A 17,022-nucleotide genomic window follows, 5' to 3' on the forward strand; every position below is an offset into this window, starting at 1 on the left:
CATATTGCTGCTGCATTACAATATTAGCTGCAACTTCTCTACATTCTCTGCTTTGCTAAATTTCTAAATTAATTTTGTTTTTGTTTTCATTCTTCTAATGAATAAGCATCATTGCGGGCCTCTGTGATCTTTAATTGTGAAAATAAGAAACTGAAAGGTACAAAGCTCTTCTGAATTATATGCTATAAATTATCTGAATGGGAGAGATAATTGGGATCTCTCAATCATGGCATGCACGATTTTATGAAATCTATAAAAGAAACATTATTGCTTTATTTTTTTGTAACTTTGTTGGATTATATACCTTTTATCCATTAGATTGAAGACGAGGTAACAATCTTCTTAAAGACATTCTACGGATGAGAAATCTGGTCTATAAAAATAAAAGATATGCCATGCTGTTTTTGGCATTGGTCTTCTTCATCTCTTCTTTTTAATGTTCAACACAGAATAGCGTAAGGCATCTCTCATGTATGGCCCGAAGGTCCCAGAAGAGTGTTCCTATCTGACCCACATCGATCATAATTCTTTGCATCCCACAACAAATTTTCCAACCCCATATCTGCTTTTTCTTTTTAATGCTTTTCATAAAATAATAGAGTCCTATGCTCTTACACAGTAGCCCCTCTAGAGGACAAGCAAGAACTTGATTGTTTATAATTGATCAGGTACTAACCCTTATTAAATTAATGGGTATAACCGTATAAGTTGTTAATCACAGAGGGGTATAGTTTTAAAGTAAGAAAATGATGCAGGTGACCGTTTCCATTTCAGAGGAAGCAATACATCCTTGTATTCCGAGATACTGGATCACAATATAGGTGAACATACCTGAGTTAATTACTGATAAGTAGCTACGGAATAGAGTTGGAGATTCCCAAAATTATACACCTTGAAACTAGAAATTTGATATCCGGATAAAAATCGTTTAACCCAAAAACTTTAGCATTATTTACAGATGAATAATTTGATGTTGATAGGAAATTTTTATTGATAAATTAATTGTCGGCAGAAGGAGTGTCCATTTGTTATAATTTTTTATATATTTGAGGCTCTCACCAACGACATAGTTGCCGACCTAAGTGTGTCTTCTCTTATTTTCTTTTTTAATTGAAGAATTTTTGGGACGAAACATTCATGGGACAATGCGTTTTTTTTTAGAAATAAAAATTCAAATAAGAAAAGTGCATCTTTCCTTTTTACGGAAAGTTTTTGCCGACGAATTGTTTGTTGGCAAAAATGTATACCTTTTTTATTTTACGTTTTATGAGAGTCTTGTGCTCATGACTGTCTTTTTTTATTTTTTATAGAAATTTTTTTATATCTCTGTCTATAAATTTTTTTTTTTTTTTGAGTTGATTGAGTTTGGGGTCATAAGGCCAGATCTAGTCTACTTTGGCCGAGTTGCCCTGAATTACTCAATTTTAAAACTGCTTTCAATGATGTCAAGAAATTATGAGTGATCATACACATTGGAAAGAGGATACTGTAACTGGAGAACCCAAAACTAATTATGGATATCAGCAATAAAAACAAACAAGAAATAAGAATATTTGATAGTGTCAAGTGAGTTCCTACCACGAGCTATGTCTGTGGCCTATTAAGACTGTGATCGCTAATCACGGCACCGTTTAATGCAGCGCACAACTCGTGCATAGAGACCATATACCTGACCAATTTTCTAATTCCTTCTCCTCCCGGGAACTGTAGTCATTGTCATTTTATCAGCTGATGTTACAATTCTCAACCTCTAACCACGTTCTGAGGTTACCATATGATCTACTCTCGATTTAATTACGTTCACCATATCGCACCGAAGTCTTTTGAGATAAAATCACACGAGGGATTCCTCGAGTCTTGTCACAATCTGCTCTTGAACTAGATTGATTAAGTCAGACACGATATCAGTGTCCATCATCACTCCGAATATGCTTAATGACAGAAGCCCTTCAACAGTTCCTTGAAAACCAAGAGCACTTTCGTTCTTTGGATGACATAGAACCCTAACTAGTTTTAGCACCTGAAGGCTTTTCAGGGTTGGAGTATCTCATAAGATTATGTGTTTGATTTGGTTTATTAAACTGAAGTAGATCAAATTTGACATTTAATTAAATTGCAGACTCTGCATCTCTATCTGGCTTAGGCAGCTAATACAAATACCAAAATGAGAGAAATAATGACAATACCACATGGGGCATATGCCACAAATCTTATATATAAGGAGGCTGTTCATCCAATCTGGCCAAAAGTAAAGCATCCGAAGTTAAGATAGTACAACAACATACTGGTGCTAATCAAGTTGCCAATCAAATTTAACAATGGAAACATAAATTACAACAACCTGCTAGCCTTTACTAATATACAGACAACATAGAGACCGAGAAGAAGCTTACTCCAGAGCTAGTAAGGTGCTTGTTTGTTACCTTGATATCATTGCTGTAGAAAAATACTTCTTATGAGGGTACATTGAAGTGAAAGAGCCAAGAGATGACAAAGGCGAAGACCATACAAGCTAGCAAGAAGTTGAGGAACCGATGACCCTGCCAGAAGTTTCGGTTCTCTGCTGGCTGTGTAGTGGCAACTGGTGCTGGTGGCACTGCAGTATCATTTGCTTCATTCCACTGCTCTGCCAACTCAGCTTCATTCACCCCAGAAACATTGCGTGCAGTTGATCCGCAGATCTCACAGGTTCTGCAATCACATATTAGAGATGAAGTTGAGCAGTGATAATATACACAAAAAACATGCGAAGTGTAGCCCAAGGAAGCATGTGATAAGCAACTCCTATGTTTTGGTCAAAGTGCTAAAAGATATTCAATCTACACCAAAATGAATTTGATAATCTATATAACATATATCTTATGCTGCAAGCAAATAGAAGTAACAGTTACTTAAAAAGTTCCTTCCCATGTTGTCTAGGAAGTTCCAGATCTTCTTGTCAATATCATGCAATAATCCAGTTTTCTACAACTGCGGTGAATTTGAGTCCATAAATGTATCAAACCACAGCTAATTATGATCTGGCGGGAACAAGGTCCCCCTTGCTTGATACTTGGTTAGAGTCACCAAACCCGCGAGATCTTCCTTAACATTATGCATTAATTTGACACCCACAGAATGAATGGAAATTATTTCCAATACGAACAACTTATATATCATTCCCTTGAGGAATGAAAAGTAATGTAAAATTATGATACTCTCCAAGAGTGCATAGATTGAATGAAATCAAGGCAAAGATACACCTAACATGATGTCAGAAAAGTTGGATAAGCTGAAGCAAGTAAGATTCTTCCTTTGACATGTATATGTAAATCCAATTATATTGCAGAGTTTCTAGCAAATCAAGGTAAGATACAAAAGCTTAAAACTACTGTTTTTCAATACTGCATTTGGGATGTTAGAGCAATCAACAATTATCCTTTAATAGGCGGCTTCTGTAAAATCATGCTCCTTTTGGTATATAGTTGACTTTACCAGCTCAGCACGATAGACATTGGTTCTACCATATTTCCTTTAAAAACATACTGAGCAAAGAATAGTAGTTACAAGGTCATGAGGATGCAATGCACTTTGCAGTTCATTATTACATAAAAAAAGATCATCAACTTATAGCAGAAAACCAGAAAAAGAAAGCAGAAAGCATTGTGTAAGCATTATACCGGTCCTCAACCTTAACTCCAGGTGATTTATTCACTCAAAAAAATTACCTAGAGGTGACACTGACCTTGTAGAAAGTGAAAAGTAGGAATTAGAAGAAAAATAAAAAAGTATTTCTGCCCTATATCTCCACAGTGTCACAATATTTTATTTGTGGTCTTCCAGTTTAATATGCATTTTAAACCATATATCCATCAATGAGTCCCAAAACTCATTGTAAACCACTTTCTACTCTGCTCCAATCAACACATTCACAGTGCTACGATAGGGAAAAAAAAAACTGATATCAGGATTATAAAGGAAAATACTACATAAAACGCCAGTACTCAAACGGTGCTTCCACCTAGGTTGAATCTCAGGGAACATCTAGATGCAGTCCCAACTCACATTGGTTTTTGCGAGTAGGGAAAGCATATGTTAATAATAAACAAATTTAAACAGACTTCTTTTTCTATATCTCTACGGTTTCCCATTATTTTTTTTGTGTGACCCAGTTTAGTATGCATTTAAAGTTAATGAGTCCCACAACTGTTGTAAATCAGTTTCTACTCTACTCCAATCAACAAATCCACGATACTAAGAGAGAAGGAAAACTGATTTTGGGATCTGAAAAGAAAATCCTATATAAACTGTCAGTACTCAAACTGTGCTTCCACCAAAGTTGAAGCTCAAGAAACATCTAGATGTTGTGGTCCTAACTCACATTGGTATCTTCCTGAAGTAAGAAGGAACAATAGGCTGAAATCCATATTAATATTGATATGCCAATCATTTAGGACCTGACTGAGGGTTCTGGAGCAGAATATTCAATGACCAGCTTGAGGAGAATAAGGGAATACAAGCATACGCTACTTGGAAGCAATGGACATGTAAGCATGGACGAAATCATGATATTGTTGCCAAGTAGCATGAGAAAAAGACAAAAACACCTGAAAAGAATAGCCAGAGTTGATAATTTTGTGGGGTTTTCCAACACGTTGACCCCTGAAGATTCATCAAGATTTGTTAACATATTGAGATAATTATTCCACATATTTGACCATGTAATGGATTCTACATGGCATATAGTCAAATATAGAGCACAGTTCTTCTAGTCAGTTATGTAATATAATCTAAGGCTGGGGATTCCCCAATCAGCATGCTACCTTAGACCCAGATCATTCAACACAAGTTTCTACTTTACTTCATTTAGTGATCAGTCATCATAAGATAGCATCTTACAACTCTAAGAGCTACCAAGTTGGCTAAAGCTCATAGACTATGCTCGTATGAGAAAAGGAAACTGATAAAAGCACTTCACTTCCCTAAAACATCTAGCATGAACAGAAAAGTGCGTAAAAATGTATGTAAGCTTATTAAAACAAGTTTATTAAATGGACTGCAGACTCAAAATGACTTCAATGACTAGGTCAACAAATCATATCAGCAGTGTATCTGCAAGAGCCAATTTATTCGACTTCAATAAAGTAGGCATCACCATCCAGGTTGTCTAAGCAAAAAAAAGTAAAAGAAAAGTAGGTTGGCAAAAGCGGGGAGAGAAACGCAAACGTGTAGGTGTTCCAACATGAAACGAACTGGGTGGAGAAGAATCAAATTTGCAGAGTTGGAAACCCATGCAGGACTGCTAGTGCTTCATCTTTCCCCTTTATTAAATGTTGATGCTCTTGATTCACAGTAATATGCTTTTTCCTTTATAAAGTAGAACACATTGCATCCTAATTTAAGTTTGCATTATTAAGTAGAGCGTACCATACAACAAATTCAAAGATTCCCCGAAGAGTAATACAACCAAGTTAACCCAAATAGCAAAAGGGATACACAGGCATAGCACAGTAATCACATTCCAAGAATATCAAGTGAAAACCAAAATCTGGGTAAGCCCCAAAACACAAAAAGAATTCATCTTTATGGGTTAAATTGGTAAACTTACTTGTTACCCTTGATTTTGAACCAGGCCTCAGCACACTGTTTATGTGCAGCAGCCAAGTCCTCCTTGCAAGAACACCCCAACTCGATAGGAATCCCAGATTCATGATTGGTTGCATCCATGCTCAGATGACAAATCCTACAATCCCTCTTCACCTTTGCCACGTGGACCTTCACTTCAGCAGGCACCCCTCCACATTCCAGATCCACCTCCTCCTCTACCGAAGACTCACTCTCAGAGGATCCCCTCTCCACAATCTCTTCACTACTCCCGGACACACACGAGCTCCTGTGCTCCTCCTCCTCCTCCTCATCTGACCCGGAATCCGAGTACCCATGACCCGAGCTCCGGCGACCTCCTTGCTCAACATCAACAACTACAACTTGGGTTTTGGATGCCATTTTCAAGACCCAGAGAGAGAATCAGAATCTTCATGTAATGGCTCTCTGAGGCCCAGATCATTAATGCCCCAAAGAAGCTCAAAGGTGACTTCTTTCAACCCAAGTTGGGTGCTTTTCTTAGATTTTGAGCAACTGGCTACTGTTACCAACCCTCCTCTCTCTCTCTCTCTCTCTCTCTCTCACTCACTTATTTTCTGTGTCAGACACACTCTGAACAGCAATTTGAGGAGGGAAAAAGATCAGTAAAGATCTTTATACGCAAAAACAGTAATTTTGCAATGGGCAGAGGAAACATGTTGTAGCTTTATTTGTGTGCCCCAAACCAAGCGACTTTTGACCCGTACTCTGCTTTTTTGGGCAAGTTCAGCGCTTTTTTGGTAATCAAAACAGAGAAAATATAGTCTGACATTGTCACATTCATTGAGAACAGTAAAAAACCATGTGACACAAATTTGATTAGTATTTTCCATTCAGCTTTTTAATGCTTTGTTCATCATAAGCAAAAACTCTGTAGTGTTCCAAAGTTCTAATCCGAAACTGAAAACCATTGGATTAATCACTATTTATTAATATAATGAATTAATTTAACGAGTTTCCGACTGTTAAAACAAGCCGATTATAAATTATTTAAGCGTGGCATTAATTTGAAGAAAGAAATTATGAGAAATTACGGAAGGCAGTGATTGAGGTGACCTTGAAGGACACTGCTTTGTTGTCACACAGATCACAAAAAATGTGTGCCACCAACAGCAGATGCACCTTTGTCTTGTTCGTCTGTTGCTTTTTTTTATCTCCTTCCCAGTTCACTTGCGTAACTGACGTGACGACTCCAGTCTTTGTCTTTGAGTTTTTGTATGACCACCAAAGTACCAAACCCAGAGACCCGGTCTTTGTCTCTGAGGCGTGTCGAGGTTTAGCTTATGGCGAATTGGAGACCGGTAAAGTCGGGCTTGCCCATACACTATGATTAATAACATGGTTATTTGAAGGGTATTTTCGACTGTGAAAGTATTGTATGTGTCTTGGAGGGAGGTTGCTTGAATAAAGAACAAAGGTGGGGGGCACTCAGTGCACCAACAGCTGATCCATCATTGTTCATGATATTTTTCTCTGCTCTGAATCATTGTTCACCATTATTTGAATGTGAGTCTACTTTTTCACCTCAAGTTTGGCAAAATCATACAGTAAGCTTTAGTAAAAGCTGAAAAATTGCCACCGAAAAAGCAACAGTTACATGAGGGTAGAAGGAGAACAGGGTAAAGAAATTTATGTAATACTTGAAGCCCTCATTTTGGTTTTCTGACTCTAATGGGAAGAAACCGGAAACAAGTTCGAGAATAGGGATGGAGATTCTCAATCTCCAGTTTTTGAACTGAAACGGAGCATGTATGACATTGCAATCTGTGGGTTAAGTTCAAATATATTAAGCAAAGAGGGTGGTCCTCATTCATATATTGTTGTAGCCCAAAGAAGTCTCTGAATTTTCTATTCATAATACGCTTGTGAAAATAAACCTGTATATTTCTCCTCCCAGAAAAAGGAAAACCAGCGATGACTTCTAGCTCAGTCCTTTAACTTCAGTTGGCATTGCAAAAGTTTGTCCACGCTTCTGGGTTGAAAGCATTTCTGTCATCATACCAATTAGCCTGTTCTGTCCCTCCACAAGGCGCTTATGCCCATTCATCATATTCAGTTCATAATACCCCATTTGCGAAGTAGTAGCCGTCCCTTGTGAGAATCTCTGGCTTGCTACATTCTCTGCTACTCGTCGTCTCACAATGCTCAAGGCCACTCTTAATCCATGCAATATTGTCCACATCTGTATCACAACAGATGAATTCAGGGATGGAGGAGGGAGACTCTTCATAGTCAATAAACTCAGGTCCCAAAAATGAGCTTCGAGAACTCCCCTGGTTCCGATGGCAGCAACAGTGGCCACAACACAGAGGAACCGTAGGCTAATTGCAGTCACCTTCAAGGGAGTGAACAAGTCAAAATCTAGTTTAAATGCTTGGTGCACAGTGCCATGAATTGGGACTGCCTAGCTCTGAAGCTGGATGCCTCTTTTGATTCCACCATAAGACTTGAACACACTTTTGATTCAGCAACACCACAAATACAGCATCTCTTTCTTTTAACAATGGTCTACCAATTGATATGTTTCAACTCCTTGTTTGACCTCTGACAGCTACAACTGGTTAGGTCGATGGTCCATAAAGACCTCATCCTTCCGGAGTCTTAATGAATAATATTACTAACTTATGTTTCTTATGATACTCTGTCAAAGCTGCCATCCTCCATCAATTCCACCAGCTCTCGGTAGAAATTCTGAATTGAAGCACTGGTGCACTTTACTACATTAGTGGAAAACTCCTGTTATTCTTAATTGCATTCTGTCGTACCTGGAAGAAGGGAAACATGGGATGTAATCATCTGAAGTTATTAAGTACCACTCAAACACTTCGAGAAAAGCACCAACTATGCAACAATGATGAAAGAGTATATCAGTATCAAATTCCTCTACTCTCTTTCTTCCCATTGTAATGCAAAGAATTCAAGACTTTCAGGTATATTCATTCACTAGCCTGAACCAATGACAACATTTTATCAAAAATCAAAGAAAAGGAAGATATTTAAAATAATGCAGGAAGTCAATCATCAAAACCAACATGATACTATGCCTTGATGCCACTCCCAAACAGCAAGAACTACTACATTTACCTTCTCACTGTTCTTGCGGATGAATATAGAATTTAAGCACCAAATTTGATTCAATATCATCGCACAAAGGTCAGGCAACCAGAGTATATTCTACCTAATTGACTGCTAAAACGTGTTCCATCTAGTCATAATGTGTTATGTGTCAAAATAAGTCCTGAACTTTTGAACAAATTTCTAATTAGAAACTCTGTCGCTTTCATTCCTTGAACATTGGTCAAATGCCATATAGTTCTACTTACAGAATAAATCCAAGATACATTTTACCTATATAAGAATAATTGAGATTAAAAGAACCGCACACATACTAATTACATAACAGATAAATCAACATAAAATTCCACATCAACCAAATATATACCATGCTAAAGGAAGCTATTATGTTGCATTCTGTACAGTGAATAAGCACTGAAGCAACCACATGTAATTCTTAAAATTACTTCCCCCTTTAAACAATACATGACCAATTTGTGTGTCATAGCAGACTCATTATGTAACTATCTCAGTTCCAGTAATAACCTCACGATCAATTTCGATTTCACCACATATAATCATGAATTCCCTCTCCCTTCTCGTTTCCTATGACCTTCTGTAGCACAGTTCATGCTTCTACGGTACCCATGGGATCCATGAATTTCAAATATGAACAGAAAATAAAGTAGCGAACAACTAAAAATAAGTAGAAACCACACTAAATCAAATGAAACAGGTATACTACCGTCTTATACCAATCTCAACCACCAACCACAACTATCTCTAATGACTCATTTACCTTGCAAGTTTTAAGTCTTTTAACACCTTTCATTAACCCACAAAAACAAAAAACAAAAAATACAAACTTTTAGCATCGAATTTAAAAGAAACTGAAACTTCTATAGTCAAAGTCTAATCAATCAAGCATGATACATCAGATACCAACAGCAAATTCAATTATTAACTTGAAAACATAGAACAACAAAAACTAATCGAAAAACTCAAACTCAAACTAATCCATGAATCAAAACAAATCAAACATGAAGATTCCAAGAAAGTAGACGTCTGCCAATCTGCAGGCGATTAATCCAACAAAGCAGCCTCCACATCCAGGGGGAAGCCTTTGCCGCGACAGAGCCAGGATGAGAGCGATGCCTGCCACTCTCGCGGCAACGCTTCACCTTGAAGATGGGGGCGTTCACTCACCTCTTTCTTCAGTCTTCAATCACAAATGAGACAGTGACTCGTATAAGTTCTCATCAAAACAAAGAGGGCTGAACTGGGCTACCGCCACGTGTCAAACCTGAGAAATAGAGTGCACATGGAAACTCCAACAATACAAGACAAACAGAAATGAGTCTCTCTCTTTTTTATTTGTTTTTTTCGACACAATCTAAACTCAGCCCATCTGCCCATGGTTGTTAACTTGTTACAACTTACAACCTCTTCCACATTAACCACAGTTAACAGCATTTACAAGTTTTTGAGTCTCTTCTCTCTTCTTCGATAACACTTCTCCATGTTCCCAAAAGCCATTTACCAGTTCTCTCAAAAAAAACAAAAAACCATTTTCCAGGTAAACAAAGTTATGAAATGAAGCAAATATCCTCCAAAATTGGTATAGATCAGTTTCCTTATAAAATGGAAATTCAAGAAACTTGGAAATAGTGAAGAATCGATTAATGGATATTTGGACCCGAGGCAAAAGAATGAACCATGCAATTGATGAAGGTGAGCTAAGAGCCTGAGAAGACTGAGACCCAAAATGAGCCACTGGAATGATGGATATCAATTCACGTTATCAATTTCATTTTTTCTTCCTTTTCAGTAAATGAACATAGGAGTTCAATTTAGGAGCGTTGAGGTAAAACAAAATTACAGACCCAGTTATTTGTTGGCAAATTGATAAGAAATAAAAGATTTGTTCTTGCAATGATTCTTATCAAAACAAACCCAGATCAGCAAACCCTCGGTGCCAAAAAAATACATGAAAACGAAAGAAACTGATTATTTAAACGAACATTAAACAAGTTATCATCACCCCTTACAAAGAGTGAAAGATCAAAACAGAGTTTTGTAGAATTTGATTTGGCTTATCTTCCTTCTGATCCTGGAGAAATGACTAAAATTTCATATTATCATCATCCCAATCTTAGGGATATAATTTGAAGCAAGTATATGCAATAAGGACCTTGTCAGCCTAGAAATCATCAGCTTGTCAAAGCAGAGTGTGGAGAAGGGAAACAAAGGTTTATCTCTAATTGGTTTAATTAATGACTTCGGTAATTGGTTAGAATATAGCATAAGCCAAAGATGCTGCATTTTGTTGGTGATGTTTATTTGTTCAAATCAAATGTAGGTGAGTAAGGAGGTGGTGACTGTTTTACTGATATTGTGTTTTGGGTCCCTGGCTTTGCCTTTTTCTTAGATTGATCTGCTTTGTAGAATTTGAATCAAATTCTAGCTTTAAGATGTACACAGCAGCTTTGGGATCTCCTTCCTATTTGCTTCTTGTACACAGCAGCTTAATTTATATGATGTATGCAGTAGCTTTAATATTTGCTTCAATTTTGGCATTCCTCTGCTTTTCGATTTTTGTCCCCGTTTATATGGGGAAATATCACCAATGGTCACTGAGTTATGACTTATTCGACACTTAACTCACTGTATTTTCAACAATATCACTTAACTCACTCAGTTTTATATCCGTCTTTCACTTAACTCACTGCCGTTAATTCTACCGTCAGAAGCGGTTAAAATTGAGGGTATATTTGTCAAAACACTTAAAAATCATTTTTAACTTAAAAAAAAAACTACATTTATTAGACTTTTTTTCAATTTTTTTAAATTTCTGAAATTTCTAATAAAAAATGATTTTTTTTAACTTACGTGTAATTTGGAAAAAAAAAAGTGAGAAATGCATTTTTTTAGTGTTTAGACAAATATACCCTCAATTTACATTTATTAGTCTTTTTTCAATTTATGAGATTTCTAATAAAAAATGATTTTTTTAACTTAAATATAATTTGAAAAAAAAAATTGTCTTTTTTTTATTTTAAAAAAGTTAGAAATGCAATTTTAGTGTTTAGACAAATATACCCTCAATTTTAATAGCTTTTAACGGTAAAATTAACGACAGTGAGTTAAGTGAAAGACGGATGTAAAACTGAGTGAGTTAAGTGATATTGCTGAAAATACAGTGAGTTAAGTGTCGAATAAGTCATAACTTAGTGACCATTGGTGATGTTTTCCCCCGTTTATATATATTACTGAGTCCGCTACTTGTTATGTGTAGTAGCAATTGTACTAAATTATGATCCAGACTTGCTCAAAATTACTTCTTGCATTTGCACACATTTCTCAATATAATATCACTTGTTCGATCGCGGCTACATCATCAAACATCATCAACTACCATACATGTTAACTTTTACTTTGAATTTTTCTAGAATACGCTTGGGTCTATACAGTTTGGATTTATGAGTTGTTGTTCTTATTTGTGAGAAATTTACATATTAACACAAAATGAAATATTACGGACTTTAGAGTGTTTGTAAAAGTTGTCTTGAGCTTTGTTGTACTTTACTTCAAAGAAAACGGTGCAAATTAGAAATCAACTATTTAGAGAAGATCTTAAGGTGACAACTGTATGTATCATTAGTATCAATTCTAAGAGATATCGTAGACTCAATAGAGCAACTATTTGTAATGATGCTTCTTCGTTATAAAATTATTTTTCTGGTATGTCACCGCTATGTCAAACCAAATGGAATAGCCTTTCGTGCACTCTTTGCTAATTGGTACTTGTTAGAATACATAGATTTTGTGGAGAGTCCCTGGTATTATTTCAGGATATCCTCCTTATGCTTATTGTAATATGGGGTTCAGGCTTTACGTCCCCCCCCCGGTATTCTGCAATTTCATTAATCAAGGTTTGAGGGCAGCCGCACCAGCCCTATTTGAAAAAAAAGAAAAAGGGATCAACAATTGTGTAGGAATTTAGGAGATCTTATCGGGTGAAATTATGATGTCGTGTGAGACGTCTAACCCACTAATTGCATTCTATCAAAAGAGGTTGGAAATGGACATATAAACATGGAGTAGCAGTAGCAGGGAGTTTGATTTTTAAATGAAAACTCACCACTACTATTAATGCTCAAGATTCAGGGGGTGGTCTGAACTTGTTGACGCGGACACGGATCTGGAGTCTCAGCTGATTTAGTGAGAAAATGTGTCAGCGTTACCTGTCAAGTAAAGAGACCGCAGTTGGCGATCTTCGCTTCTCCAATGCACTTAAGTCAGTCAATGTATTCATGTTGACAAAATAAAGTTGGGTAAGTAATAAATGAGGAGAGAATGAGAGATCTTTTATAGGTGAAGTGAGGAATGACCTTTACTTTATTTCCGATGTTGAACACTTCAGTTCTGTGCTTTCAGACCTCTTTGAGAGGTCATGTTCTTGACGAGCATGAGGATCCGTCAAGACGTTTCCTGATCTGAGCTTCACTCAGGCCACAGCCTTGCTTCCTGTGTTGCCGGGTGTATATGGACATTCAGAGGTTGCTTCAAGTCCTAGCTGAATATGACTGGCAGCTAGCATGCATGTACAACTACTTTCAGCTATGAAGTCTCTCGTCTCTTTGAGGCTGTAAGATGATCTTCACTGAACTGTGAGCTAGAGTTCAAAATTAAAAACGAAATGTATCAAGCAGGGTGTATAATGCACATGTGTGCATGTATGAAACCTAATCAAATATCTTGGTTTTGGCTAATTCAAATATAACTAAAGAAACTGGAGAGTCGTCATTCACATTAAATACTAACATGCAGACTCAGAAAGATGAAGTTCATTAACAAAAAGTCTTAAACATGAAGCAGAAACTCAATTAGATGAGCTGCAGATGAAATTATTAATCCGTTGTCGTCCAGCAAATAGGATTTGGTTTATTAAATTCCGACAAATGGAATTTTTATTGACTACAGATAAAATAGTATGAAGTCTTCTTATATAACATTGCTCCAAAGACAAAGTCTGAATCTAGGACATCATGACGGATCACGTACCCACCATCAACCAACCTACAAAGACAATACAAAACATTAGATAATGAAGACTTGCAGTGGAGAGTGGAATGTTAAAAACTTCTAATTGATTTTTCAGGAAAAACCCGGCCCAAATTGATGGGAGAGCCTCCTTATAAACCCTGCTTATGCATGCATGCTATACGTTGCAATGGTGAAGTTTCTGATCGATATATACCGGAAGCTAAGCTAACCATGTGGGGTGAGGCGGTGAGCTCGTGATTCAACAAGTTGCCAGATTGCAACCATTTCAGAGATCATCCGGTCGGACTTTGCATCGAGAGAAGTCAATTTTGCCTCTAGCGACGTTTGTCGCCCTTCCACACGGAGCCACTGGTCCTTTCCCCATGCCTCAACATTAGACATTGCCTGAAGACAAGTCATCTTTGTTAAACTTTATGTTTTTGAATAAGATAGTTGGGTACGTTGGGTATCCTAATTCCTAGGAAGTCAGTTTGTTTAATTACCAAGTCTTTAGGAGTGAAGTTGAGTAGGAGTCTTATTTTGGTTTACTTCCTTAATTTGTGTAAAAGCTGTTTCAAGTGCAGTCTATATATGTAATTGAAACAGAGGAAATAAGATAAGCTTTTGAGTCGAATTGCTCAGTAAGCTTTCAGTTACAATTCTCTCTTGCTTTTAACATTGTGGTATCAGAGCCCCCACTGGGCCTGAGGTAGAAGGAAGCAGCAGCTTTCTTGCAGTAGAAAGTGAACATGGCATCCGACAACAACAACTATGTGCAACCAGCAATTCCACGCTTTGATGGTCACTATGACCATTGGAGCATGCTTATGGAGAATTTTCTGAGGTCCAAGGAGTATTGGAACATCATTGAAACCGGGATTGCTGAACCAGCCGCTGCTGGAGAAGTGTTGACGGCTGCACAGAAAAGGGTGCAGGAAGAGCAGCAGTTGAAGGATCTCAAGGCGAAAAATTACTTGTTTCAAGCAATTGACCGCACAATTTTGGAGACTATTCTTCAAAAGGACACATCCAAGCAAATTTGGGATTCAATGAGAAAGAAGTATCAAGGATCAGCCAAAGTGAAGCGTGCACAGCTTCAAGCCCTCCGCAAAGATTTTGAGACTCTTCAAATGAAGACGGGAGAGTCAGTCAATGATTACTTCTCAAGAGTCATGGCTATTGCAAACAAGATGCGAATCCATGGTGACAAGCTGGGAGATGTCACCATTATTGAAAAAATTCTTCGATCGATGCATACAAAATTTGACTATGTTGTATGTTCGATTGAGGAATCACATGACATTGATGAAGTTTCGATTGATGAGCTGCAAAGTTCGTTGTTGGTTCATGAGCAGAGAATTAATCAAGGGGCTACAACAGAGGAGCAAGCTTTGAAGGTCTCTTCCAACACTCCAGTTGCTTTTGAGGGAGTAGGACGTGGTCAAGGAAGAGGCAGAGGCAGATTCAATTCCTATTCCAGAGGCAGAGGGCGTGGTCAAGGATCAAGGTTTGACAAATCCAATATTGAATGTTTCAATTGCCACAGGTATGGCCATTATAGGTCAGAATGTCCTAATTTCTTTAGAGGTCAGGGAGAAAGATCAAATTATGCTGAGATAGAAGAAGAAGAAACAACCTTATTGATGGCATGTCATAACAAGGAAGAAAAGTCTAATAATCTGTGGTATTTAGATTCAGGATGCAGTAATCATATGTGTGGCAATAAGCTGTTATTTTCTGACTTGGATGAATCCTTCAGAGATATTGTGAAGTTCGGAGACAATTCTACTGTCTCTGTTATGGGGAAAGGAAGTATCAATGTTCGTATGAAAAATGACGTTGTTGAAAGAGTTCCCAGTGTGTTCTATGTTCCAGATTTGAAAAGCAACTTGCTTAGCCTGGGTCAACTACAAGAGAAAGGCTATCAGATCAGCATTAAAAATGGAGTTTGCCTCATTGAAGATTCAACAAGAGGTGTAATTGCTCGGGTTAAAATGACATCAAACCGATTGTTTCCCATAATTATTCAAGATGATGGACCAAGTCTCCAAGCTTGTTTCTCTGCAAAAGTAAAAGACTTGGCATGGCTGTGGCATTTTCGGTATGGGCATCTCAATTTCAATGGGCTGCAGACTCTAAGACAGAAAAGCATGGTGACAGGTCTTCCACATATTGTCTCTCCATCACAAGTGTGTGAAGATTGTGTTGTTGGCAAACAACATCGTGTTCACTTCCCCAGAGGAAATGCATGGAGAGCTCTAAACCCATTAGAGCTGGTTCATTCAGACATTTGCGGACCAATAAATCCAACCTCTAATGGTGGTAAGAGGTATTTTATAACGTTCATTGATGATTATAGCAGGAAGACATGGGTATATTTTTTGCAAGAAAAGTCTGAAGCTTTTACGGCTTTTAAGAGTTTCAAAGCTCTTGTGGAGAATGAAGTTGGAAGAACAATTAAGGTCTTGCGAACAGATCGTGGTGGAGAGTTCAACTCTAAAGAGTTTGCAAGTTTCTGTGAGATGAATGGCATTAGAAGGCAACTCACCGCAGCTTACACACCACAACAGAATGGCGTTAGTGAGAGGAAGAACCGTACAATCTTGAATATGGTTCGAAGCATGTTGTCAAACAAATGCATTTCCAAAAGCTTCTGGCCTGAAGCTGTGAATTGGAGCATCCACATATTGAACAGAAGCCCAACATTTGCTGTCAAGAACATGACTCCTGAAGAAGCCTGGAAGGGACACAAACCAGCGGTGGATCATTTCCGAATTTTCGGATGCATCGCTTTTGCTCATGTTCCAGATGAGAAGAGGAAGAAACTTGATGACAAGGGAGAGAAGTGCATTTTTCTTGGCATCAGTGAGCTCTCAAAGGCTTACAAATTGTACAATCCCATCTCAAAGAGGATAATTGTTAGCCGTGATGTTGTATTTGATGAGAGTAGAACATGGCAATGGACTGTTGGTAGCAATGGGAATCATATTTCAGCAGATCTTAATAAAATGGATGAAGAAGAAAGAAGTCAGCAGCCACCAAGTTCTATTACCACTCATGTAGCAGATTTGCAATCATCAGTCACACCTACAGAAGTTGAAAATGATCAATCACCTGGCTCAAGACCTCAACGAACAAGAAAAAGGCCAAATTGGATGCAAGATTATCAGGTTAGTGGAATTAATCGAGATGGTGATCCACTTGTCCATTTTGCTCTTTTTATGGGATGTGATCCTGTTTCTTTCCAAGAAGCAGTTAAGCAATTAAAGTGGCAGAGAGCTATGGATGAAGAGATCAAGG

At 37.6% G+C, this 17,022-nt stretch overlaps 1 protein-coding gene and 1 long non-coding RNA gene across 2 annotated transcripts; both read right to left on the bottom strand.

Moving 5' to 3' along the window:
• Positions 1-2,282: 2,282 nt before the first annotated feature.
• Positions 2,283-6,249, bottom strand: LOC112182883. The gene is made up of 2 exons (XM_024321443.2): positions 5,588-6,249; positions 2,283-2,691 (listed from the first exon to the last, which is right to left on the bottom strand). Exons 1-2 carry the CDS (start codon positions 5,983-5,985, stop codon positions 2,454-2,456), a joined length of 636 nt encoding a protein of 211 aa, XP_024177211.1. The 5' UTR covers positions 5,986-6,249; the 3' UTR covers positions 2,283-2,453.
• A 1,155-nt stretch (positions 6,250-7,404) lies between these two features.
• On the bottom strand, positions 7,405-10,040 carry LOC112182884. Its single transcript, XR_002929601.2, has 2 exons — positions 9,883-10,040; positions 7,405-8,387 (listed from the first exon to the last, which is right to left on the bottom strand). It is a non-coding gene; the product is annotated as an uncharacterized LOC112182884 (long non-coding RNA).
• Positions 10,041-17,022: the final 6,982 nt, after the last annotated feature.

The sequence above is a fragment of the Rosa chinensis genome, chromosome 1 (genome assembly GCF_002994745.2).
Source record: "Rosa chinensis cultivar Old Blush chromosome 1, RchiOBHm-V2, whole genome shotgun sequence".
NCBI lineage: Eukaryota > Viridiplantae > Streptophyta > Magnoliopsida > Rosales > Rosaceae > Rosa > Rosa chinensis.

Coding starts and splice junctions, on each gene's coding strand:
- LOC112182883 (XM_024321443.2), bottom strand. CDS start 5,985: ATGGCATCCAAAACCCAAGTTGTAGTTGTTGATGTTGAGCAAGGAGGT. Junction 2,692..5,587: donor TTCAAAATCAAGGGTAACAA/GTAAGTTTACCA, acceptor ATGTGATTGCAG/AACCTGTGAGATCTGCGGAT.